General features: G+C 40.9%; 1 protein-coding gene across 3 annotated transcripts in view; it reads left to right on the top strand.

Annotated features, from left to right (window-relative positions):
• The first annotated feature begins 2,515 nt into the window (after positions 1-2,515).
• kif19 (kinesin family member 19) overlaps positions 2,516-27,668 on the top strand; it is a 40,054-nt gene continuing 14,901 nt past the window's right edge. For 2 of the 3 annotated variants that reach the window (XM_088599887.1, XM_088599888.1), the window contains exons 1-7: positions 2,516-3,191; positions 5,734-5,814; positions 21,108-21,218; positions 22,303-22,390; positions 24,140-24,276; positions 26,228-26,353; positions 27,194-27,388. In XM_088599887.1, the coding sequence (XP_088456013.1) occupies positions 3,153-3,191; positions 5,734-5,814; positions 21,108-21,218; positions 22,303-22,390; positions 24,140-24,276; positions 26,228-26,353; positions 27,194-27,388 (777 nt within the window). In that variant the 5' untranslated portion in view covers positions 2,516-3,152. The remainder of the gene's footprint in view (positions 3,192-5,733; positions 5,815-21,107; positions 21,219-22,302; positions 22,391-24,139; positions 24,277-26,227; positions 26,354-27,193; positions 27,389-27,668) is intronic. The other variant, XM_088599889.1, reaches the window with a different exon arrangement.

The following is a 27,668-nucleotide window of genomic DNA, read 5'->3' on the forward strand; positions in this document are numbered from 1 at the left end:
TGATGTTGAGTTTTATTTATAAATCTTCATCTGAATCCTCAGGATTGATATACAATGATTCTCTTCCATTCAAAAACATGGAAGTTTGTTTAGTAGAACCTATTGTCTCCTAACTTGATCTCACTGACCATACATCAAGTTAAATTATATGTGAGTGGCAAAAATACTGTATATTAATATAACTGTTGAAGAAATGCTAGTTTATTAGTAATAATGCTACAGGTAATGCTGCTGTAGTACAAAATAAATTATATCACTTAGTCAAGCATGGCTTACAATTAGTCTGGTTCTGCATATAAACTGGACACATGCCACTGTCATGTATTATTTATTTGAGCAAAAATTAAAGTTTGCATGGTGCATCTATAATAAGAAACACAGGTTGCCAGAGGGCTGTCAGAACTGGTCAAGTACTATTGTCGATAACTGGATTTATTTTCTGTTCAATAGACAAAACTATTAATCATTTAAAGCAGTTTAGTGTTTGAAAATATTAAAATTTAAAAACTTTTCAAGAAAGTCACACACACAGAAAGTCTATATACTGTATATAAAATATATGGATATATCTTTTTAAAATAAAAAAAACATTTACTAGACTTGAAGCATTATGTTAGTGTTTTATTCTCAAGTATTTTTGTCTGATGAAGAATCCAACAATAATGTTCTGTTCAATTTATCTTAGCACTTAGTCTCAAAATTGTTTTCACTATGTGATGCCTGGATTTTGAATATAGAACATATTGTGAGAGAAATTAGCTTGGAAGGTAGCAAAAATAGCCCACACTACAGGAGATAATTTACCTCAGTTATTTACTTGATGAACTGAATGAAAGCTGGTATCTTAAGGTTAATGTTCTCACACTTGAATCTCATAGGCTGGACCAAGTAAGTGCTTAATTTTTAGGATTAGTATCAAATTCATTAAAAAAAATAATAAAGTGCCCCAATAAAACAAGTGATGGTAAGTTTAAAAGCATTCAGTGGTGTATTTGAATTCTGTTGGGGGCCTATGGCCTGTTAGCTTAAGTGATTAAGGGATTCTGCAATGTAATATCACTCTGCAACTCACAAATGGCAACCCACTGAAGCTAAGTAGGTATGAGCCTGGTCAGTACCTGGATGGAAAAAACTAAGGTTTCTGCTGGAAGAGGTGTTAGTGGGGCCAGCAGGGGGTGCTCACCCTGCAGTCCATGTGGGTCCTAATGCCCCAGTATAGTGACGGGGACACTTTACTGTAAACAGGCGCTGTCCTTCGGATGAGATGTAAAACCGAGGTCAGGTGGATGCTGCACATTGGTGGTGGTGGAGGGGAGTCCCCATAACCTGTAAAGCGCTTTGAATGGAGTGTCCAGAAAAGCGTTCAATAAGTGTAAGCAATTATTATTAATAATAATAATGCTGTGCTGCGAGAGACAAAAAGCAATTTCTCAGGTGATGCAGCTATCCGTCCGAGTCTGACACCTAACACAAGGACAAGGTTCTAGGCAAAGCAAAATGAAGGAGCAGGTCACTGATGGTCTATCACAATACCCCGAAGTGTAGCGTTTTCGCTTGTTAGCGATTTCCCTTTGATCCCAAGGACTGTGCCCAAGGTTTACAAATCAACGAAGTTCTCTCCTTCTGCTCCCGCTTCTTTTTCCTTTAGCAAAGTCTTTCTGGAAAAGTGCTTTCACTGTAAAAAGCATTTTTTAAATTCTTATTCGCGTCCTTTAAAATATCCCATTTAAGCACACTATCATTTGTCACCAAGAGGTACGCATACTGTACGCGTCTCCACCCGTTTCCCGTGTTACTCAAGCGCTGATTCCACTTTGCTTCTAGACCTGAGGGTCACTTTAATAAGTGTCACTGTAGCGTCGCAGCGTCCTTGAATCCCTCGCCACAACAGATGTGAATATACAGCAGGAACAGACGCTGTATACACACCACGTCTACCTGAAGCTACACACTTTAACCCGTACCATTGACGCTTCAGCAGTGAGAGGACACATCACCGTCACCCTGGTCTGAGGCTGCAGTGTGTACTGCCTTAGGACTTTCTGGCGCACTGGCATTTAAAAAAAAAAAAAGATTTAAGTCTACACAATCAGAATTATGTGCGCAGCGACATCACCACCGATATGAGCCAGCAGCACACACACAACATGGGTTTCATACTGTGCTCAATAACGCGTACTCTAGTCGCGATTTACAGTACAGCAGTTTTAACATGGTTTTACTCTGGTTTTCTGCACTCGCTTGTGTCAGACTGGCTGTGACTGAGCACCGTGAACGCCGAGTGCCCGATAGATGGGCGCGTATGCTTTCACATCGATAAAGCCTTTTACAAGCCAGATGACAAGTTATGAATGCATCGGTACAGTAGGTCTACAGTGAGACAAAACATTACTAACCTGCAGTCGACGCGCAGAAGCATGACATGTATGACCTGCCGGAGTGCGGGTTCTACCACCAGAGGGCGCAAACGTGCATTCGTAGCTTAAAGGGTGCTTTGACTTTGAGCGTGAGCGTCGCATAATTACCTCATGTCAGGCTGCGAAGACTGCTGTTGTGTACATATACCTCAGTGCCGATCTCTAAGGGATCCAGGAAAACAACACACAAGCGGTGAGAGAAAAGGGGAGGGAGACAGAGTGAAAGGTTTACAGATAAGCCGCTGACCAGACCGGTTACTGTTACTCTATATACTCAGCTCGCATATAAATACTGTGGGATTTGTTTTTCTAGAATGGTGGAGACCAAAACTGAGCAGAACTGGTTCCACACCTCATCATAAAAAAAAAAACTCTATTGGGGTGACGTTTGAAGCAATGGTTAGTTAAGCTAACCTATCAACACTAAATTATTCATTTATAGTGTTTGCTCTCGGTCGATTCTAATCAGCGACGGATCTGGCCGTGTTAGTTTCCCCAGCAATGAACTGGACGGGCTGCACAGGTGATGAAGTCGGAGACTCTCCGTGAATGTTAGAAATACTGCTTCGTAGCCAAAGAGGAATCGCCAAAGATAACCTTATCGACCACTGCATTGGAGCTCCGAGTGTCGGACAGCCATGCGGGTCATGTCCTGTGGGTCTTTGTCTTAAGGTAGAGCAGAATCGTACTCGACTCGACCTCGGCAGCGCAGGGAGCTACCGAATTATCTAAGCCATGAAAGACACAGGTGAATCAAAGGACCAGCAACTCACGGTAAGTGTTCTGTACGTACTCCTCCTGTGTGAACGAGGAATAGACGTGGACCGAGAGGTCAGAACTGTTACTGTTATAGGCTGTGTTAGACAGTCATTTATCGTGCAAATAAAATAATTGATGCTCTACGTGATCGTTACCTAAATGATCAGTCAGTTTTGTCGGACAGCATCATTTTAGAAAAATCATGTTTTTTAAAAATGTTTTTCGTCCAGATTCCTCTTTCTAAAAATAGATCATCAAAAGCCAACCTGAAGTGATTTACATTAGAAGCACAACCTACGGTACTCGCACCCCGAGAGAATATCCTTGGGCCAGACCGGTTTCTTTCACAAAATCAAGTTTCAAATTCGAACTTTTATACTAGGTGATAGGTCTGCTTGTAAGCGGCATGAACGTTAATGACACATTTAAGGAGCATGAGCTCGATCACACAAGCTGTCAAATGCATGAATAACGCCTTATTCGTAATTCACAGTATCTATGAAGTCAACGGAATGAAGCTTTATATATTATTTCCTAACTTTCCTATTATTCCTTTTAGAAACACTGCTGTTAATTCAGAATTTGTGCTAAACGTATTGAGCATAGAGACTATTATCAGTTTAACTAGGCAGCCAGATTAAAATAACGGCTTTGAGGTTTACATTAACTGGTTCCTAATCTTACTGCCCAAATAACGATTACAGTGCATTCCTGTGCTCTTGCCCTGTACTTCAGTAATGCATGGATATTTCCATTCTCCAAGTATCGGTACTGTCACACTGTAAAAATAGCACAAAAATAGCTCCCCTCGTTTAACATTTATATTTCTCCCTAGACTGCTTCACAAATGTATTTCTCAATTGACATGCTTATACCTTTTTGCTGCTGTGTGAGTATTTGTACAAGCAACTAGCAAGAGCGACAATAATCACTGTTATACAATAATCTATTGTATATCTCTCCTTGCAACAGAACTAAAACCAGGACGGGATATCCATTCTTTAAGTTAATCTAGTTAGTTTTAAAAGTAGCACTATTGTCATGCACGGAAATGGTGGGAGTTTTATTTTATAAAAAATCAAATCCTGACATCTTTTTCTCTGAAATATTTCTGGAGCAAAGATTTACAGTACATGTTTTTCTCCTGACTGCGACCTTCTACCTTTAACATTTTGCTGGCAAAGACAGCGACCAGCAGGGATGCAAAATTATCCGCATGATAAATATTGCAGCTTTGGGCCTCTTTATCCTATAGCCTGAATACGTTTTTTGATCCGATGATTTTACTTTTTGTCAAACATATTCTCACGTTTGGGGCAGGGATGACTGAGGCTGTCTTGAGCCTCACACTTCAGACTAGCTCGAGCTGAGTTTGTATGAGGCTGAGGAAGAAATGCAGAATAAATCTTAGTCGTTTCACAATGTAACACCTTTACTTTGTGTTTGGTCAGTTCTGAGGGTTAGGAACAGGCACTCTTCTAAGCTGTAAAGAACAGCACAAAGCACACTAAAGAGGCAGGCAAAACGTGGAATCAGACAGCTTGACAGGGGCCCAGACAGAGGAACACAGTGATGCAGCTCACCCTGCACACCTCAAACTCCTCTTCTCCAAGCCCATACACAGGAGCCCCTATTTCTACTCCTGTCCCCTCACACATCATGAGTGGATGTAAGTAAGGGGGTTCACTTTTAGTTGGAAAGAGCAAACACGCTCAAAAGGGGACCAGAGTCTTTTTTTCCCACAGAGAAGCCTTCCTGTTGCCATATTGTTTCTGGCAGCTCTATCACCCTGTGGCTTCCAACAGGCAGCCCAATGGAACTCAGCAGGTGTGAGGCTGGTCAGCACCTGGATGGGAGACCTTCTGGGAAAGCAAAGGCTGCACCTGTGTGTGTTCTAATGCCCAGTATAGTGATGGGAAAACTATAGTGTAAAACAGGCACTATCCTTCGGATTAAATGTAAAACCAAGACCCTTCGTCGTCGTTAAAAATTCCAATGCATTTCTCACAAAGAGTAGGGGTGTTCATCCAGTGTCCTGGTCAAATTTCACCCTGGCCTTTTTCAATCATGGCCTCCTAATAATCCCCATCTATGAATTGGCTTCATTGCTCTGTTCTCCTCCCCACTGATAGCTGCTGTGTGGTAAGTTGAGTGGAGTGTCTATAAAAGTGCTATATACTGTAAGTGTCATGATGTCTTTCTAGTCTACAGCAAGACACATTGTCCTAGGGCATCTGAGTCCCAAATGTCTCTCTCGCAATGTGTGACCGCTCCAGTATCATTACACTTTATAATAAATGATACCAGGTAACTGGAATTAAATAAACATTTGCCAATATTACCATATAATATAATAATAAATAAAAGTTTATTGTTCTGCAATAGACTGAAGATCATTACACTTGATCTGATTAAGCAGAAAGCAAGATTTGAGTCAGTGTGCTCACTGAAAGTATTCCAGTTTGCTTTAACAAGCTTGTAAAACTGAGGCGCTCTGTCATGTGAAAGTCTGATCCTGCTGCCGAAGTGCTGATCTCTGTGTTTCAAATGTGTCCAGGTGGCCCTGCGAATTCGCCCACTGAGTGATGCAGAACAGGAGGAGTCAGCCTCTATAGTGGCCCATAAAGTCGATGACCAGGTGAGACATTTATATTCAATTACCTGTGCTTCTCCAGAGATATGACTGCAGTTATTCCAGTCAAAGGTGCTTAGTGGCAATATTATCTGTACTACACAACCACGAAGCTGACATCTTGTGTTTGTTGTGTACTTCTCTGAAATAAATGTGTTGTGTTATGTTCACCAAACATACTGCAGACTGTGTCACTTCAGTTTTTATTCCATTCTAACCTAAGTGATGTGCCTGAAAGTACTTGATCCCGTTGGTTTTCTTGAGATATAGCTTTCAGGTTGAGCTGGCTGAGAAAAGCTGTGATGAAGTGGGGGGTGATGTGGGGTAGAGGTGGGGTGTACTTGGGATTATGAAGCCAGTGGACAGTTTGCAAAAGAAGATTCACAACGTGACAGCAATGTGTCATTTTTCTGTGCCTCAGCAGTCAAACTGCTCAGTTGAAAAATCCCTCAACAGGAATGTTTTGAGTCTCTTTTTTTGTCCCCTTAGTACATGTAGTGTATAAAAGATACAGTGTTGTTATTCTGCCTCTCCCATCTAAACAAGTACTGTATACTGTATAAATAAATGAGCAAGTCCTTAGGCCAAGTTAGAAGATTCAGATCATTTGTTATCACATGCTGCTATAACTTGTAATCAGATTTTCAGCAGGCAGACCTCTGATTGTCCCAGTTGGCAACAATGTCATTTTAGCAGCAGATGTGGAAGAAAACGATTGACCGTTGTGTGGGTAAAGGGCAGGGGAGCTCGCTGCTTGCCTGGAGTTGACAGACACTTTTAAGAAACTCTCTCTGGGACAGCCCCAGGAGAACAAGTTGCAGGGGCAATTATAGTTGTGTTCCTATATTGTACAGGCTCTTACATCATGGGTTTGATGAGACCCAGGCTCCTGTGACATTGTGAGCTCACAGACCATTGTCTGCCATGGTGACAGTCCCTGTCAGCTGACACAGCTCAGCTTTACAGCAGCTACTGTACAAAGAGACCATACACTGCACCTCTTTCCAGTTTGACTGCACTGAGATTTGTTCACCTGCACCACATGGAAAGCCATTAATACTGGAAGGACTACCACCTAGCAGATATTGGGGAGTTTTCTTCATTGGTTAATTGTTGTTGGTTATTGGTTATTGGGGAGATGTCCAATCCTGTTTCTGGAGCACATTTTCACGGTGTTCAAAGAAGCAGCACCTTAAGAGCTGAGAGACACTGTTAAATTGGTCAGAGTTAAGCCTGAAACCAGCTGGGTTTGCCCAGACAGAGCGAGTTGAAATGAAAACCTGCAGATAAACTGGCCCTGCTGGACCAGGAGTGGGCAGCCTTAGGTTAGGTTCTGACTCACTGTCAATAACAACCAGATCCTATAGTCCTTCCATTAAATATGGCGACTGTATTCAAGGGCATGGAGACAGATTAGTCTGGTTTGAACTGGCAGCACAGACAATTCCTTTAAAGCCAGGCAGATCTGGATTTTAGGCAGGGTAAGATCATCTTAAACGTCCACCATCTGCTGCTATGCAGGAGTGGGCACAAATCCTGAGGCTTGAGAGTCTTGTTCTTATCCATATCATCAATAATGGCAGATATACAGTACTGTGCAGTATGTTCAATATCTAAAAATGGGATGGATTTAATGAATCCATGTTGATGGATTCAATGAAGCAGAGGGATTGGTTTTGCCCAGTTCGTTAAACGGATGCAAGCTGACTCTTTTGGAGGCTTGCTGTCTGTTTTGATCTGGTAATTGAAAAAGATGGGATGCTTCACACCTTGTGAATAGTGAAAAGGAACGATCCTAACAGAGTGGGGTTTTGTTGTGAAATGCAAAAGCTTCTCCAGCCTTTGGCTGTGTGCTGTGTGATTAATAAATTACATTTCTTTCTGAGAAAGTGTGCCACCTACAGTACATGTAGCCTGGATCTTGAGAAGCACATTTAATGACACATTGACACTGTATTGAAGTGGGAGTTTGTTTGTGCATGTTTTGATAATGAGCAATTGCACTCTCATTTTGCATGTATGTGTTTGCTGTCCTCATTGATTAATGTGCCTGGCTTCCTGGTGCCGTTCTTTGCTTGCTCACATGTTGCTGTGCTTTCTGTACATGGAGACAAAAAGTATCAATTCTCAATAGTGCAAACACACAAGGTTCAGGACAGGAAATGAAAAAAAACAACTATGAAAGGGAACTTAATCTGAAGGAAAGTGAAAGCTCTTAAGGGCACGCTTTGACTGACAGGTTTATTTGGCGTCATTGATATGTGATAGGGTTCTTACATTGTTCCTCGTGTCAGATATGCTTTTCTGGGAGAGCTGAGCAGTGTTGTGTGTCCAGGCTGTTATAAGCAAGACGAAGACAGGCTCCAATGACTCTTCTTAAGATGTGTTCTCTATAGTTAGGATACGAGAGGAAGAGGCAGACGGACCTCTGTCTCTCTGCTTGGAGAAAGATGGTCTTAAGAAGAAACAGAAGAAGAAACATATATTTCTGTACATTTCTTCTTTAACCAAAAACAAACAGCAAATATTTCCATTTTACTTTTGCTTTTCCACAGTTATGGATTAGTAACCATAACCTTTTATGTTTCTTAAACATACTATTCCAGTGGGTCATACATATAGATAACCAGTACCTTATAAAGGTTTGCTGTGACAATTGATTCTAATGTAAGCGGGCAAAATGGGATGATATGATATTAATGGTAATCTTTCAAAATTCTGTATGGTCTCTTAATATGCCCCATGAAGTGCTCAGTGCCAGGACTGGACTGTGTTGTTGGTAGCATGCTGAGGTAGCAGGATGTAGCTCCTGTTGTTTTAGAGCCTGTAAAGGGCACAAAGCCCGGGCAACACTGCCAGGAGCATAGTGGAATGGTTTATAGGTAGGCCATGTCTCCATGGCGACACAGAGACAAGGTCAGGTCCATTGTTTGGTTTTCAGTACTGTAGGCCTTTGGAAGAAACATCAGATGTGTCAGATAGGATGGGAAAGGAGAGGGAGGGGTGTCTTGTGTTTTACGGCCCCAGGCAGTCACAACTTGAATATGGAAAGGTAATGTTTTATCTTTCTAAGTTAATTTGTTTACATTAGCCAGACCAGAAAGCTTTACCCAAAGAAGCTGACATTTAAATGCCAGTTAACACATTTTTGTTTTAAAAACACATGACTGTTGCTAAATCAGGCACTCCATGTTTATGAGGAAAACATCTCCGCAAATCAGAAAATCATCCACCTGTAGCCAGTTTGTAGACCCCAGAGAATCAGGCAATGGGTCCTTAGTGAAACTTGGTGATAATTCCCGACTCTCTCCTTTCGATTCCCAACCCTTATCGTCCTGAATTGAAACATGCACAACGGTTTCTTTGAGAAACAGGTGGCCAATACAAATTTCTAACAGAGAAAAGTACAAAATGCTGCTTCAGGATCCAGAAGAATATCTGGGCTAACAGAACAAAGACTTTACTATAAAGAGCTCCTTTGGGGCTTTACCTGATAACACAGCACAGTGAGTCTGCAGATTCTCTTTTTGTCAACAACAAAGCAAACTTTCTGAGCCTTATGACTGCAGGTCTGTTATCAAGATTTGGATTGCTTTAACTGGGCCTAAGACACATTAGTGTCAGGTGCTAATTAAATCATTCAAATAAATATGTGTGCACATATAAATGGATATTTCTTAGAAGATAGACATTGATATACTGTAATAATGATGCATGTACATACGGTAATACAATGCAAGTTAAATTTGTTTTAGTTTTTAGAATCCTCACAGAAGCCACTAACATAGCCTTTATCCTTAATTCAAGTTTTTAAATAATGTATGGTGAATTCTACATTTCTTTAAATAGGACAGAGAAGTAATATGCTAGGTTGTTTTTCCTTCTGGAGAATGCCTTCAAGAAGCATCTGTTATCACAAGGCAGTTGAATTTAGTCAAGGCGTCATAAGAATAAATAAACAAATGAGCCTAAAAGAGGATTGGTTGGAAAAACCAAGTTTCCATGTACAACAGTGTCGATATCAGATGGTCAGTCACAGTATAGCTTAAGAGTTCGCCATAGTCAGAGGAGAGTGGGAAACAAAAGAGAGGGTGAAGGAAGGGCTCCTTCCTGGAGAGGAGTTTAATCTGTTTATCCTAACTGATGGTCTTAACCCTGCTCCTCGAGCTGCTTATACAACCAGATTCTTTTAAGTGGATCAGAAGCCTCGACATTAATAAGAGCTCTGCAGTGGAGCAGGTTGAGCCTTATGTCTGAGCTTTCTTTGCTAGACATAGTGCAGGCTTAATTCGATACTGTAGGTCTGGTGAAGGGAAGAAGCTGGTGTCCAGATCAGCTTGTTTTAACTCTCTTGAGTGGGACGTCTGGTATATACAGTACAGTAGATATCATGAAATATATCTACTAAAAATTCTACTAAAAAATTACTTCCATTCTTAGCTTTTCACTAATAGGTGTCCAGGTTGACACTGCGTAGTACTCATTACACATTTTCATGGTACGTTGTCTGGAGTTCTTCTTTAAGGAAAGGGGAAGGGGCCAAGCCAGGAAGGAAAGCCCTCTAAGGACTCTTTCTCTGTTAATTGAAAGATTTTGGTGCCACTTCACAGCTCTCGTGTGTCAGTGTTATTCATTTTTAATCAATATGGTCCTGCGCATCAGGGGTTTTGGTACCATGGCCTAAGGCAGTTTTAGCCGCGGGTTAGAAACCAAATGATTACAATTCATTGTGAAAATATTAGCAAAGACTCACTTCTGTATTGTTCCTGTAACATAATACAAAGTTTTTGACCTGTAAGTTACAATGCATTCCAGTCCACAACATGTGCCTGTGTCTCTGTCTTCCAGTTGGCCATGTGAGTCTGAGCAGAGAAGGGCTCTTGTGTAATTGAGAGAAGAGCTCTGGGCGCCTCTTTACTCCATCTAGCCACTTAATACCTGTTATGCAATGGGTAGCTGGGGGAGTGGCAGGGCTAATGAAGAGCTCTCGTGCAAATTAAGACCAGAGCCTCATCAATTTTAAAATCCAAGTCTGGCGAAAAATCTGGATCTTCAACTTAGTGCTGTTTACTTTGCTTTCCCAAATCTGTTTTTGTCACTATGCGTGGCAATGCGTGGAAATGCATGGCATTATAAAAATGTTGGGGAACTTTAATATTTAATTGTATCTCTGCATGAATTCTTTCTTATGTCAGATTTGGGTACTGGGGCGTTAAGTTGTTCTTAGCACAACTGTACAGTACTGTACACATCCCAATAATCTTCTCATTTCACCGAGCCTGGATGACAGATAAATCTTAGTAATGAAACTGTGGAATCTCAAAAGAATATTGTTTTTGAAAGCAAAAAGCATTCTGTCTCAAGCATACTGTAAGTCCATATAGTGCCTCCAACATGGCATGACATTGTGGAAGTAGTTATTGAACTGTTTCTTCTGTTTTGGGGTATGGGGGAGCTGGAGCTTATTCTGGCAAGCAATGGGTGCAAGGACTCCGGGACAAACAGACACACACACACACACACACACACACACACACACACACACACACACACACACACACACACACACACACACCCACCAGGGCCAGTAATGCAAAAGTTGAACCAAATCTATGAAGTACGGGGGGGAAAAAAAAAATCCTTCACTTTGTGTGCGGTGCTTTGTAATGTCACCAAAATGTTCAATTTATGGAAACCATTGATTTTTTCTACATGCCACATTACATTAAAAGCACTTGATTGGCACATTTTCTTATACCTAACGACCTGTGGACAACGGTTAAATTGACCCAGTTATGACTGAATTGCAACTAAGATTTTTTTCTGAAATAATTTGCTCATTATTCGAATAGACTTGTTCTCTTCAAGAAGCATGTGCATTAGCAGACTGGAGGTGCTGAGGGGAGATCAGCCTCCCGGCATGCTGTTGTTAGCCAGCGCAGACGCTGTTTCTGTTTGTGGTTCGACAGCCGTCAACACAAGCTTGTGACGCTCTGTTTTCTTACTGGCCTGTCATTGTTGTGCAGCTCTGACTTGCCCTCACAGTTACCTCCGACCCCTGCAGTGACCTTTGCAGGGGTTTGGGAAAAGCCTTTCGATTGGGTGAATGCCAATGGCAAGCAATATCCTTTCAGGGTGTGCATGGAGAAAAAAAGAGATGAACCAGAAGTCTTTTAGCATAAAAAGTGAGATGCTTGCCCTTTTCTGTAATTGTGTAAACCATGTGAAACTTAGAAAAAAGCATTTTTTATTTAAGTGGATACCTTTAGCTCACTTATGATTGTTTTGCATTTGCTACCATAGTCTGCTCTAGTAAAGAAAATGTCAACAGTACAGTTTAATGTGCTGGTGTCTGTGATTTGGATCCAATTAAGTTTGAGTTTGCAAAGCAGGTATTGGTTCAGACCAGATCTGTAAGTATCGTCCAGTCATTCCATCTTGTGACGGGTTGCATTAGGACTAGGACGATCTATTAACTTTCCTTAGGTAAGCACACAGGCCAGCAGATAGACTTCAATACCTCCGTGAAATGTAACTAGTCGATATGATATCGCAGAAATATGTGCTGCTTTTCATCAATAGCACCATAGAGAAGAAGAGTAGTGAGTTAATAGTGGTTTTGTACACCAAAACACATTGCCAGTACAGTGTAATCTCAGAAAATATCTTACTGAATACTTATTAGTCATTTTATGCAACAGGATTCCATGTGTTTTTGAGATAGAGGCATGAGGTAGAATAGAAATGAGGTTCTAAATATGTAACACTAAGGACTGAATCAGAAATCCTTTGTTAGCTGGTTCATTCATTTCTGGTTTCAGAATTACTGAGAATTGTTAGGTTTCAAATTATGTTAGAATTACTACTTTATTATTATATTTTAACAAGAACAGCGCTGTTTCTTTTAATACCATTGGCAACAAGCCAGTCCTGGACTGCTTTTTTCTTTTGCTCTTGGAATACATTAAAATTAAAGCTGGTTGCATTCAGTTTTCAAATGCATTTCACTCCCTGGATCAACACTGGGCTCCTCAATTGCAGCATGGACAGAATCAGATCAGCTCACGTTGTTATGCAATGTGAGTCGTGTTTTGATCCCATTGAAGATTTGTCTTCTTTAGTCCAGAATCCCCTGGGCTTTATTTATCTTGCAGCCTGGAGTTGAGAAATTGGACAGGTTACAGTATGTAAAGAGAACAAGGCTGCAACTAAGCACCGTGTATCAGGTATGCTCTGAATACGGGCTGTGGTGAAATTGATGAACTGCCTCTGAAAGGAGATACACCATTCTGCATACCTGGTGTGTACCTGGTGCTGCCTCAGCCCTAGAGAATAAGGCTGTGCATCAGCAAGCAGCTGTTCCAGATTTCAGAGGAGATTCAAAGGTTTCTGTTTAAAGTCTGAAGCTGAGAGACGTGAAATGCAATTTTGCAATCAACATAATGCAATCAACATCATTTCACGTTCAGATGTCCTGGATTCTGAGTGTCACTGTGTCTCGCGTTGCTCTGTAAAACACTAGTGGAGATGCAGACTGCCGACTGCTTTCAGTTGTAATGTAGTCATTAAGTAAAGAACAGAAAGAGGGAGAAAACCAAGATAACATGTCTTTTCAGGAACAGAAACTGAAGCCTGCAAAGGGTTTTCAAAGGGACATTTTGATCACACTGATCAGCTTATCAGCCTATGGGGGTGTTGTTGTTCTGGTTTCTTTCAAGCGGTGTGAGACACAGGGAAGCCAGCTGGTGACGAGAGGTTCTGCGTTGTGTGAAACTCCCTCCTTCTGCAGAACCCTAAGACAGGTGCTCTTGTCCAGATGGCTGAAGGAACACCCTATCTGTTCCTATTAGCGTAATGGCAACAGGTGTCCCAGAGCTCTGGGAAGGAGGAATAGGCAGTGTAAGCAAACCGCTACCATGGTAACCTCCCTGTACACAAGGAATAGAGATTAAGGTAATCAGTGGAAAGATATATATAAACAATATTGTTTTAAACACAAGGATTCGTGTATTGTAGATCAGATGATCTGGATCTTTTGTATGTATAGATGAGCGATAGTGAATAAGTACTGTGTGTTTTCAGCTAGACATTATATTTTGCCTTCTTATGCCTAAATTACACTTATTATATTAATGATTGTTTATTTTTTATTTATAAAGTGCCAAACCCAAGATATCATGGATAACGAAAAAGACAAGAAAAGTAAATGAAGAAAAAATATAAAAAAATATATATATAAAGTAAATCTAATAAATATATATTGTAGATTTCCCTTAATTTGGAATATTTGATATGTTTATCAATTAATTGAATCACGTATCTAGTGCCATGGTAATGTGAAATAGAAACACATTACATTTTCAAGTCAGGCATGTTGTGCCAATAAACACTCAGAAACATTCAAAAACAGATTTTTCTTGCTTATCAGGCTAAACAAATGAAATGTGCCATTATATTCCAATTTTATACTGTAAACTTTGACGTCCCATCAACTATTTTGCAATCCATCATCTCCAACGCACCTTGTGTGTAGTAAGTGTGTAACCATTGCCAATCACTCCTTACTTATCTTTTACTGGCACTCTTGCAATACCAGGCTCCCCTGTAGAATCTCTGCATTCAGCAACAAGCTGGATACATTCCAATGTCACAGAATACAGCTTTATATCTGTTTTTTTTTCAGTTTTCCATATAATTTACTCCTATACAAATTGGAGCAGTTGGGGACATAATAGAATAATGCCTCTGTCCAGGCATAGCCTTCACATCTGAAAAGCTGCTGAATGTAATGCAGCTGGTGACACAAAATGGAAATGGATCTGAATATCCTAGAGAACTCACTTGTTCTGTGACCTTCAGAAGTCATCAAAGAATGACATTGAGTTCCACACTTTTCAACACTTGAGTGTTCATTGCTGAACGATTGCTATGCCCTTCATCAACATTCATTTTCATTCTACAGTGCGTACTGTAAGATCCAGGTTTCTTTTTAAGCATTGGAGTGAATAATTGGGTTGCACATTCATGCTTTGCTGATGCGAAGTAAAGTGTGAGTTCGAAATGACTGCCGATTGTCTTGCTAATTAATTCTATCTGGATTTACTTTACACGTTGACAACGTTAGATGTCTTATTGATGTTATAAAATAGGTATGGCTTTAAGACCCAGTGCACAAGCCTGCAAACATAAACATAAAAAAAGGTTTCCAGTAATACTGTACCTTGTGGCTTGAGAAACGTGACTACAAATATGCTGTTATTATTACCGAAGTGCTAAGATAATGAAGCCCTTATGAGTCCCCTGTCCACTCCTGCCCCCAGAGCACATTAATTAAGTCTGATTATCTCTCGTGAGGGATAATCCCTTTATTAACCTGCCAAAGCACAGTGCTCGGCCGCCGGCTTGTCACTGAGGTGAGCTCTGGGTCAGTGCCAGGAAAAAAACGTATTAGCCTTTGTGCAGTTGTGAGCATCAGACGAACAGGGTTTACTCACTGCAACATTATTCACCGCGGCGCTCTGCCTTCTACCCTGGCAGTCAGGGGAAATGTCACGCTGATCAACAGAGGGTTAATGAATACTGCACTACTGCAGCACTAAGTAAGCTTGGGATCTGGGCTGTGCTTTGCAGATAGGTTTATAATACGGTACATCTAATTGCCCTGTAGAGTTCTTACGTTACCCATATAGCCATGTCATAAATATATATAAAAGCATTGAAAATAGCTCATGCCCATCAAAGTCAAATAACAGGAATGAAGGTTTAAAGGACATAGGAATAAAATTGATTGCATGCTGTAATCATTGACATATGACATTGTCATTGACCATTTGTCATTGTCACAAACATTGACATTGAAACAGTATATCCAACTGTAAAAAGGTAGTAAGATTTTTTGTTTTGGTATCATTAGCACACACATTTCCATCCAAGCCTACAATTCATCACCGAATGACACATCATTACTCCACTTCCAGGCATTTCTCTGATGTGCTTCTCCTACTCTGATAAGACGCACTGCTCCTTCTGCTCGGGACTGTGGAATGCATGTGCAAAGCAGTTACGTGCTGTTGGATGTAATATTATATTTGAGTCCAGATTCTCTGCGCTACCGTGTTTCAACTGCAAAGCACAGACATATAGTATTATTTGATGTATTTACAGGTAAGTTGGCGTCTATTGTCTCAGCTCAAATCAATCTAAATTGCTCTGTAGGATGAATCAGAGTCCAGTAAACTTTGAAAGTATCATACAGGTATAGCAAAATTTTGGCCTTCAACTGAATATGCTAGTTCATATTGAGAAACAGAAAGAGATAATGGGCAGTGAAAATGTCAGCACCTTTGTCAATTTGTTCAGGGCAAAACAAACAGCTTCATATTTGCTTATAGGAGTACTGGCATCATTACTGAAGTTTTAAATTCAAGTTTTTTTTTCAGGAGGTCAAACCCTAATCTCACCCACTGTCACCTACTTATAAATATCACATTTCTGGCTTTCCTGCTCTGCGCATCTACTCAATATTCAGCCTTGCAGCAGCCTACTGGCTCATTGCTTTTAAAAGAAATGTAGGGAGGGGTTCCACAGCCTTATCCTCATGGACAGATTGCTCTTCTTCTCAGCCAGGCAAGTTATGCTAATACAGCATAAAGCACTAATTCCGGACACACCTCTCCTCCACCTTAAAGTTTGGTCAAACCCCAGATAAGACTATAAAAGAGTTAATGCATTTGATGATACTGTGCTGCCTAGTGGCTACAACTAAACTGAAACACTGAATGTGAAGTGTTAACACACCCAATACAGTTAATGTACTGTTTTAGAATAATGGCTCCAATTACTAAGGTGCTTTGAAGTCTTGGGTAGCTCTGTGAACATTAATTATTCTGCATGTAATGTGAAAAATGACATGACCTCGGTTATTTGTCAGGTACTGAAATGTAAGGAATTTCTTTCAATGAATTTGTTTTGTGCTAGACATATGGTTCTGGTTATGCAAACATGGGTGTCACATATTAATGGTTTTATTCTATTTATAGAAAAAATGTTATTTTGTAAAGGAGATCACAGAACAAAAACTGTGTTATTCTGTGTTATTCTTAATTTTTTAACCTTAGAAGATTATAAATAAATAAAAATATATAATATATATTATAAATAATTTTTGTAATGGGTAGTGCACTGGCAGTAATTTTCTGTCTGTCTGGGTTACTACATGTAGTAAGTAAGTTCAGTAAGTTCAACTGAACATTCTCGCAGCTGCATGACACTCGACTGAAAGCCGTTAAGTGCAATAGCTCCTTTAGCTCTGTTGACCTTCGCCGATTCCAAGTTACTACGATTTAAAACTGTTGTTTTTCATAAAAGAAAAAATAATATGGTATCAGGTAATATGCTTTGTGATGCAAAGTGCTTTAATTAAAAATTAAAAACTAAAGCTATTTATCGTAGCCAGGGACCAGGAAATTGCTTTTCATTTATGTTCACATCGGCAACAGCACATTAATCTTCCCTCCCTGCAAGATCACACATCTCAGCTGACGTCCAATTTATTCAGCACATAAATTAGTAAAGAGACCTGCCTGCACCTGTGCTGGCAGCCAGCTACAGAGAGCGCTGGCCAGGGAGGAAATCTGAAACGGCTTTCCCAAGCGACAGCGAGGAAAGTTTGGCCTTTTGTTTTCTGTTGAGCTGAGTGTGAGTGATGGGAGCACTGGTTTGGTAAATGGGAATCTGTGGTGCAGCAGGCATTTCTTTCTGTGATCTGTGATTGCCTCCAAGGGGGAAATATTAGGTCATATTTAATCCCACCTGGGTGGGAAATACCTTTCCATGAGCATTTTGCCAAGTGAATATGAATTCTGGAGCAAAGCTTTACCACATTTATTCCTATGCAGATGTGTCTTTTTTCTAGTGGTGCAGTGTGTTCACCTATTGGCTGTGAACTGGTGCCAATATGTTTGAAAGAGTAAGAAATCATCGTACGCATTGCGATTTTTAAAAATCCATTAGTAGAACTAGATCACATTTTATCTTAATAATCTATGCCAAAATCTTGTCCAAAATACATTTTCTGGCAGAAAATATGACTACAGCGTTCACCGGGCCTAAATAAATACTGTGGTTTTTTTTAAATAAAAACATAAGAGAAGGGATCTGATGTATCTCATCATTTTATCTTGCCTCCAAAAATACTCATCTATAGTTACTGTACATTATTACTCTATTGTGTTTAGTCCACTGCTATCCAGTTATGCTTAACAGGAATCCGGTAATGCTGTGGGAGATGTTGAAACATTTCCTGTAAGAGTCGGACAGAATTACATTTCGTATTCTTAAAATTTAATGACTGGATGCCTGACCTTGTGGGTTGCGTCTGATCACAGCTTGCCTCTCAAGCCAGGGTTGAGCCTGCAAGACTCAGAGCCGCTCAGTAAAAGAAAGGCTGCCCTGGGAATGTGAATGGGCTGCACTGTGAGAAGTTCTGGGCCGCTGTTTTCCCATGGCTGGTGGGCTGGATTGGTGTGGAAACTCGGAGAGACACGCAGGCCAGGGTGTGGGAGTCATGCGGCATGTCCTGAGTGGTCGATCAGATGGAAGGAAGCCACGCTCCAGCCAGCTTGTTCTAACATGTCTGTCACAGCTGACAGGATTTCCTGTCTGAGGTTCTACGCGGATCTCAATGAAGGAAATAAATAGCTCTTATAAATAAATAGTCCCGAAATGGGGGACTAAAAAAAATGTCCCCTTGCTTAGAATCCACATTTGAAAATGATCTCTGGGTTCTTCCTCAGATGAATCTGGCCAGTTAATTGGGAAAGAAAATTTATTTTTTTGAAAAGGAAGTCCAGTGCAAAAGAGACACCGACCTGCAACAATCATGCGCTGCAGTTTAGCTTAGGTGTTGGCAGTGTGGCATTATGCAGAAGACCAGAGGCATGGAGAACAGCAGTTTGGATTAGTTAGGTTTTTTACTGGATTGCCTGTTACAGGTATTACTGGAGCTTTTTTTTCTTCACAGACTGACTGTATTGAGAAGATACTTGATTGCCTCTCTTGTGCTACAAAAGAATCAAAATGTTGCCTTTGAGAACCCTGTTGATGAGTAACAATAAGCTGTCCATTATTCATCATGTCCAGACCTGTTTTGGGTCAGAGAAGGTTGTGGATACACAATAATCTGCCCAAAGTTGTGAGTCTGGGAAGGGATCTTCTGTAGTTTTGTCACCCATTTAGGTGTAACAGCTAATATCTTCAGAGTCCTGAGACTTCCTGAGACTCAAGGAGATGTTAATAGAAAACTGGATGAAACCCTTCACATCAGACAAGTTTTATTTAAAAGCAGCTATGTGCTACCCTTGCAAAATTAAAAAAGGACAAAGCATATTAGCACAGTGCTCTGCCTTAGCCTTCTATGGTTGGAGAATCACCTGCTTGGCCTTAAAAGATGCCATCTGTGGCCTCTGTGACGTACTGGAGGACTCAACGGGTACAGCCAGCTGAACCACATCTTCTCTTGTTTTCCGATGGCACACCGTGGGCACAAATTCATCAGCCCTCGCCGCAGCCCACTCTAATGGACCATTTCACACAGATAACAGTGTAGCGCTCATTAGAGCACTTAAGAAAATTAGCGTTACAAAATCTTCCTGGCACCATCTGTCACCCGTCTCCCTGGCTTAGGTAACCCAAAGCAGGTCGAGCGCCAGATGGCAGGGGAGACTTCAAGGAGCAGGAGTATCTCCAGCCTTAATCTGCCCCGCACGTGAGCAACCGTCTGAGCCCTGCCTGCCGTCCTGGGAGTGATCGGCCCCTGTTTGAGCACTTCACTCTCATCGCCTTCCTGTTTTCCAGTCATGTAGAAACCTGTTGTTGTGCACAGCACTGTACAACAATGTGTGTGTCACTTTCAGCTGAGGAAGAGAGACTGACTGCTTTGCAAGATACCTTCCAGTGGAGGACCTACAGTACAAACACTTAAAGCCTCTGGCCCCTGTCATTTCTCTTCTGCTTGTTTTAGTTTTTCAGAAGCATGGGTGCCTTGTAGTCTGATTTCATCAAATCTCAGAAATTAAGCAGGGCTGGGTCTGGACAATACAGTGGTGTTGGTAGACCAGTAAGTGGGACTCTTTCCTCTGGATCAGAATTTCTAAACTAATGCCCAGGGCAGTGAATAGGGACACTGTGCTGTAGGAGCACAGTGCTGTGGGTTCTTCTCATTTAAATGTGTACTCATGGAAATTGGTATTGAAACTCTTAATTTTTTCCTTTCCATTTAGCGTTTGTGTCACTCGCTGTGTGCATTGTATCTTGGTTTAATGGAGGTCTTTTAAAAGTCAGATTGCTTCTCATGAATTTAAATGGAACAGCTTCAAAGTGAACAGGCCCTACAGCACTGAGTCTCTGTCACTCATCAAACAGCACCATGGCTATACAGCTGAAGGGCTGCTTGCTCTTGGCTAAGGAGGTATGGAGTAGTTCTGTACCTCTGTGGATTTTACTTCATTTTCATATTTGGTAAATGGGATTTTTTTTCGTGCATGTTTCATCAAGAGAAAGGCCAGCTCATCTTTTTTTTTCCCCAAGATGAAACTGATTAAAAATAAACCACTCATTTCAGTCAAGCATTCAGAAAGTGGGATTGTGTAACATTAACGTTGCTCTCACCCTGTCATTTGTACTGACATGCTGCAGCCTTAACAGTGTTATTAGATGCATTCTGCTCAAGTGTATTAATGGTAGTAAAGCTAAAAGTAAGTGCAGATAATGGACTAATAGCTTTTAAAAAGCATTGGTAAGTAGGTCTATAAATGAGCTGGTTGTATCCAATCACAGGACATTCATTCTGTCACCAGGGTTGAACCCTGTGCCCCATTCACTGTTTCCACTATTGACCCCCACATTTCCTGAGTACGTTTATTCCAGTTCTGCACACTTACCAGCAGTCTAATGCTTCATGGATATGGCTCTGTGAAAACTAACAAATATTATTTGCCACTTAATTAAATAGCAGTCATTAAACTTGTGAGGGTCGAGATGGGTAGCTTGCCTGCACATTCATTGCACATTTTAAATACATTTCTTAATGTGTGGCTTTTACTTATTATGCATGTCTTACAAAGCTTTTGTCAGCATTTGCTTTTGTTCTGCAGGACAGCTCCTGTATGTGTCGACACTCAGGCACTGAAAAGCCTCTCTGAGATCTGTTTATGTTTGAAACAGGAGCTGGTTCTTTGCACCTCTTGTCAGTCCGGCCCTGCTGTGATGTGGGGCTGACCTTTGTCTTTCTTTTGCCCCAGATGGTAGTTCTGATGGATCCAATGGAAGATCCTGATGACATCCTGCGTGCCAATCGCTCCAGGGAGAAGACCTACCTCTTCGACGTGGCATTTGACTACTCTGCCACTCAGGTGAGAAAGATCCACTGAGTTACATTGATCCACCACACTATCCATTTCCTTTTCAGCTTCTTCTGGACACTTGATACATTTATCTTGTTACAGGGCAGTTTCTGGAATCTTAGCTTGACTTTACTGTATCTAGGATCTTCTGGACTCTACATTTACAGTATACCTTGACAGATATGACTCCTGCACTCCTGAATTTCTGTGGTTCATGACAAAGTTCCATTTCAGGCAGTTCCTCTTTATCTTTGTTACAGAATTAAAAAAAATGTTTAACGTGCTTTTAACCTCTAAACTATGTTATTGCTACATATTTTTTGATTGACCCTTGGTCTGTCACAGTGTTTTTCAAATAATAAAACAAAGGAATCCAGCTTTTCCAAATAATATATCTTTTAAGACCAGTTCTAAACTAATAAGCTGCTATGAAACATGGTTAAACTCTGAAATCACACCATCAGGCTCTGCGGTGTGCATCGTCCCTAGAGTGTTTTCAATTAAAAACAAATTGTCAGCTATTCGTCTGTCGTCAGGTACATTGCACTCAGTGTTATTACCATCCCCAATGCAGAGACGCATTACACATTGAAAAGCAAAATAACAACGATGGAATGTTATGTTTTCAATTGGGAATTGAAAAATGAGTAAACCTCCTCTTGTTTCCATTCTCTTACCTACAATTAGCTTGGACGTATGTTAGAAAGTTGTTGGGGTGTAAAAGTTGAAAGTTGAAAGAGATGGTGTGTCTTAAATTGAAAGCACATGGCAGACTGCCTGCGTTAGAACCTGTTTTTGTGATTACCTGCGCTCAACAGAGAGGTCTATGTGTCCATTCAGACACAGTCTTAAAAGAAAATGAGCTGCTTCTGGCACATGCCTAGTTTATAATGTCTGTTGACCCTTTAACTTCTGATTGTAGACATTCTTTCTGATTGATGAAGTCAAGAGGGGGGGTTTGGAATTGAAAAGACAGTCGGATGTGCCTATGCCTATACACAGGTGCATGTGCAGAGAACCTAGATTTGCAAGTGATTTGCTTTTGGGAGGGGGTACTTCTCTGTTCTCTTACATCATCTTGATCCCTTCACAGGATGAGGTGTACCGTGCCACCACCAAGGGGCTGATCGAGGGGCTCATCTCGGGCTACAATGCCACAGTGTTTGCCTATGGTCCCACGGGTAAGTTGCAGGGCACACAAGCCCAGTGTAACACCTCTCCTGTGGTATGGTGTTTGTGTGCTTGTCTCCACATTAATGAAGAGACATTGCTGCTCTGCAGTCAGTCCGGAAAAGAGCTTCCAGATCCATTCTGGGCCTGGGCAGACTGGCTGAGGAACTGAACTGTTTGCGTCTTGAACAGAATACTAAGAGGGAAGTTGATTGTAATATTTAAAATTCTCAAGGGCAATGACATCTCAGTGGGTTTCTTCAGCATGAGCAGTGAAACACGAACTACTATGTGGGGGCACTTCTTTACCTAGAGGATTGTGCAAGTATGGAAACATACCCAGCCATGTTGTTGAAGCTAATCCCCAGGTTTCTTTCAAAAAATATCTGGATGAGGTCTTTGGATCAATTAGCTGCTAACTACCCAGTGGAAGAATAACTTCCTCTCTTATGTTTTTATTGAATGGAAAAGAGTAAGATAAATACTATCCAAATGTACATCTTCCATAAACATTTTTACAGTCTTTGCACTTTGTTTGTGGTTGAGATATACCATTTAGTCTTGTTTTACTATGTTTCTTTACAATCTTAGTCAGTAAACTCAGAGTCAGTTGTTTCATTTGTTGATCACTATAGGAAACCTAGTGTGGGACATTAGCTACCTGAGCAGTAGAATGATTACCACTCATTCTGAACCGGTTTATGAACCAAAATGAAGTGGTTTGTGGGAAATTATTTCTGTCTTCCTAGGTGTTGTTGTTGTGGATTTCTCAGGCTTTATCATTTTATGGTTGAAAAAGTGGATCTTTTTCACACAGAGGCTAGCTTTTGTCTTGCTTCTCTACAGGTGGGGTAGCCTCAAAAGATTTTCATTTTGGCAGAATTCAGGAACACAAAAAAGAAAGCAAAGTAAAACTCCATCTCTTCCTCCATCCAGTTCTCTATTCTCTATTTGCTCAACTGTCCTGTAGTGTATCCGTGTTTCTATGAACACTCGTGACAGTCGTGAGCCATCATCACTAGGAAACTATAACAACGTTGATATTTGGACACTGGATCTTCCCAGCAAGCCATATATATATAAGGTCAAAGTCAGAGTAATTGGAACTAATTGCACTATCGGTAGATTTTATTGTGCTCTGTGCAAATACAGTAATATTTATCTACCAGCAGACCAGACTTAATTTTCCTCTCCCATCTGGCACTAAGGCTCTTTGACTGCTCATTCTGATTCAGCTGCTGCCTGTCAAATCTTATTACAGTTCATTACAGGTGTGCACTGTCCTTCTTTATCTCTGCCATCATAACCCAACAGTAATATATCAGATAAGGCCTGCCTTGCACTACTCAGATATGTTTGGGATAACCTGGGTAACATTTAATGTAAAGCTGTAAATCATGGTTTTAATGTATTCTTGTCTTATTCGTTTTGTCAACTGTAACACAGGTGAAACAGTCTCCGTGCTGCAACCCAAGAATGCAACTGGAAAACCTTTTTCTAAACCATTTTCTCACCCCAAGATAAAACTGACAGATGAGAGCTCCCCTACTCTCTTCTGTTTCCCCTTTTGTCCTTTACTCATTTTGCAAAAGCAGTATTTTTTTTCAGGAACTGTGGCAATATTTAAAGCCCAACTACTAAATCCATCACAGTGGACTGTAAACTATAAGTTGGCCAAGTCTTTTATTGGTGAAAAAGTGAGTGTGGGTAGATTGGATGTGTTCCTCCTCTGAATGATCTCTAAATGTGTGTGTGCACAGGCTGTGGAAAGACCTACACTATGCTGGGCACAGACAAAGAGCCAGGGATCTACGTCCGCACTCTGAATGACCTGTTCAGAGCCATTGAGGAGACCAGTGATGACATGCAGTACAGTGTTTCCATGTCATATCTTGAGGTAAAAGCACTTTAAGATGTTTTACTTGCACTTTTTTTAGAACTGACAATGGCCATCACATAAGATTTGTACTTGATACTGTGATTTTAAAGAAATGTTCAGATATAATGATGAGTTACATAGGATACTGTGTAAGAGCATGAAAAATTGCAAACAAGTGGTGGCTTTGAGACCATCTTTTCAGTCCATTTCTACAAAAGCTGAGTCTAAAAAACTCTTCTGAATGATTTCAAGACATCCACTGTTCCAATACAATGCCGTGTGATAGTTTGCTTCATCCCACAGATTGCTCTGTGTCTTTAATGTCAGTACTGAACTTTCTCCATCCACATGATGAATATTAAATAGGCTTGTCCAACCTACTGTATAGTCTAGTGATATGTGGAGTGTTTGAGGACCTAACGCCTGTTCACAAGGTGATAATCTCCCCACAGGTGATAGGGTGACAGGAGAGCCAGAAAACAATAACTAGAAAGCAAGACGTCAGCCTCACATTGAGGCTGTGTGGGTTATTTCAATATTTGCAGTTATTGCATTTTATCAGCAAGCAGAGGCAGGTAACGCAGGAGAACAATGCACCTTTTACTGTACATTTGTTAGGCACTGTGAATATCTCCACATTAATATACAGCATTGAAATGCAAATATCTCCCAAATGGTGTCCTTTAGATACCTCTGATTATTTGTACTACATTCTACTCCTCATTCACTTCAAACACTCTTTAAGTGGAAATGTGTTGCAGGCCTTATATGACATTCTTGTTAGTTTGCAGAATGGTATGTGTAAGAAGGACTGATACATGCATCATAGAAGAGAGGACATAAGGTGTATGAGCTTGGCAATGTGGGAGAAGGAGAGGATAAAAGCAATTTCATTGAATAGAGTTTGAAGTAGAGCTTGAGAGCTCTTTAATGGGCTTTAAGAAGAATCCATTTGGATCTTTTGTGATCCTTTTTTCCCCCAAAACGTACTTGTATGAGTTTGCAGGTAACATTTCAGTCAGAGTACAGAAGCAGTGAAGGCTGTGGTTTCTGTGGCTGGCTCAGCTAAGGCCATGAGGTTGGGTTTTGAAGTTTCCAGGGCCTCAGTTCTGCAGTTTCATTGGCGGCTCAATGAAGTTTAGTGCCGTTTTATTGCCTACTTTGGAAAACATCTGCTCCTTTCTCTTTCAAATAAGCCTTTCCATCCTCTCTTCCCTTTGTCTCTTTATTCCTCCTTACCCATCTCTCTCTTTTCTCACAGCATCAATTAAACATGTGGATCCTCCAATGGGAGCTTTTCCTATAATTTGTTTATGTTACATCAACCTTGAATCAAGCACAGTGTGGTGGCATGGAATATACTTGAAATGAAAGGAACTGGATATTGAATAATTGCTTTAAAAGAAAATGCACTGGGTGTAGAAGGTTGCTGCTGGTTTTAAAGTGACAGGAAGACACTACAGTCGTAAAATTGTATTCTGACGTCAATGGTCCAGGGGTGAACCTCATTCTCCACACTCCTCCTTGTGAAAGTGTGTTTGTATTGTTTCAATGTCCTGGTAATGTCCAAAAATGAAATTTATTCATAGCTGCAAGGAACAATGCTTTTTCAAAAAACTAAATGGAAAGCAAATTATAGTGTGCTCAAAGCAAACAAAAAAAAGAACTTACACAATTAAAAAAGAATATATTTCATATAAAAAAGGACCAAAGCATATTTTAAACATGTTCTGTTCCTCTCTAACAACTGTATCATTTTTCATGAGTTTAGCCCCTATTTTTAGACCATGTCTCATCATGTTGCATTTTACCAGACAATCAGTAATCTTGTTAAAAAAAATACAGATTTTCTGAGACTTGCTTTACTGGAAGGTGTTCATTTTTTCGGCTTCAGGGCTTGGGCTCTCTGACTGTCTCCCAGGAAGCATTCCCAATACCCCTTGTTTGAACAGTATCTTTTGTTTGACAGATTTACAATGAGATGATCCGTGACCTGCTGAACCCCTCCTCAGGATTCCTGGATCTCCGGGAGGATTCCAAGGGAGTTATCCAGGTGGCAGGAATCACAGAGGTGTCCACCATCAATGCCAGGGAGGTGCGACTTTTCCACAAATATCATTCCCCTTCCTTCTTTAGACACACTACTGCCCCTCATTTCCTGGGGCTGTAAACCAGCTGACCACTAGATACTCATGTATCTAACGAGAAAAACAAATAGTCAAGGACAAACATCCATGGATCAGAGAAAAAAAAACAGATTCTATGTTCATCCTGTTCCAGGAGGACAGACAGCAGGAGACTAATTGAAAAGCCTTACGGTCTAGTTGCATGATCTAGTGTAAGTGATCACATACAGTAACTCCTATCCTGGAGTTCTTGCACTGGCTTCCTATCAAATCGACTTCAAAATCCTCATGTTCACTTATAGTGGTTTGCATGTCTTGGCACCTCAGTACATATCTGAGTTACTTTCGTCCTAAACCGCACCTCACTTTAATTGTCTAATTATGGTCTGCTGTCTGTTCCCTAAGCCCTCTGTTGGTGACAGAGCTTTTTTTCTGCTACAATCCAAAGCTCTGGAATTCTATCCCTATGGATATAAGAGAGTCACCTTCCCTGAGTTCTTTCAAATCTAGACTCAAAACATCCTGCTTGAGGGTCTTTATTTAACTGGTTCTGTGTCTGGGTCTTTGCTTTCCTACTGCATTCCAAACCCTTATTGTAACTGTGTAGTTCTCCTGTCTCCGCTCATTGTGTTTTTTTTTGTTTCTGTTCAGAGATTTGAGAAGCCCCTTTTAAAGGCACTATATAAAATAAAGTTTATTATTATTGCAGTCTACAGTGATCTTCCTCAGTTTCCTTCTTCTTCCTCCTTATCTCCTTGAAACAAAGGCTGTTTCCTTTTCAAAGTAGCGAGGGCGGTCTCTTTCCCCAGATCATGGAGCTGCTGATGAAGGGGAACAAGCAGCGCACGCAGGAGCCCACGGCCGCCAACCAGACGTCCTCGCGCTCCCACGCGGTCCTGCAGGTCGCCGTGCGGCAGCAGAGCCGCTGCCGCGACATCCTGCAGGAGGTGCGCTTCGCCCGGCTCTTCATGATCGACCTGGCCGGCTCCGAGCGCGCCTCACAGGTACACCGATTCTCCCCAGGGACCAGACTTTTGTGTGACCAGACTCTTGAGTGTTGTGGAAACCATGATAGGCTTTTGCAAATGAATGTTGAAGATCATACTGCAGTGCAGTACAGGGCAGTGTTTTACACCGATAGGTCCTCTTTGCATAACATGTCCAATACATTCACTCTTTATGGACTCCACTCTGTATGGATTGCAGAACTTTATGGATGTGGTCATGTGTTTTTGCAATCAGAGCATTAACACAAATGCAGAGTGCTGTGTTTTGCTCAAAGCT

Source organism: Lepisosteus platostomus, chromosome 11 (assembly GCF_059453375.1).
Source record: "Lepisosteus platostomus isolate fLepPlt1 chromosome 11, fLepPlt1.hap1, whole genome shotgun sequence".
NCBI lineage: Eukaryota > Metazoa > Chordata > Actinopteri > Semionotiformes > Lepisosteidae > Lepisosteus > Lepisosteus platostomus.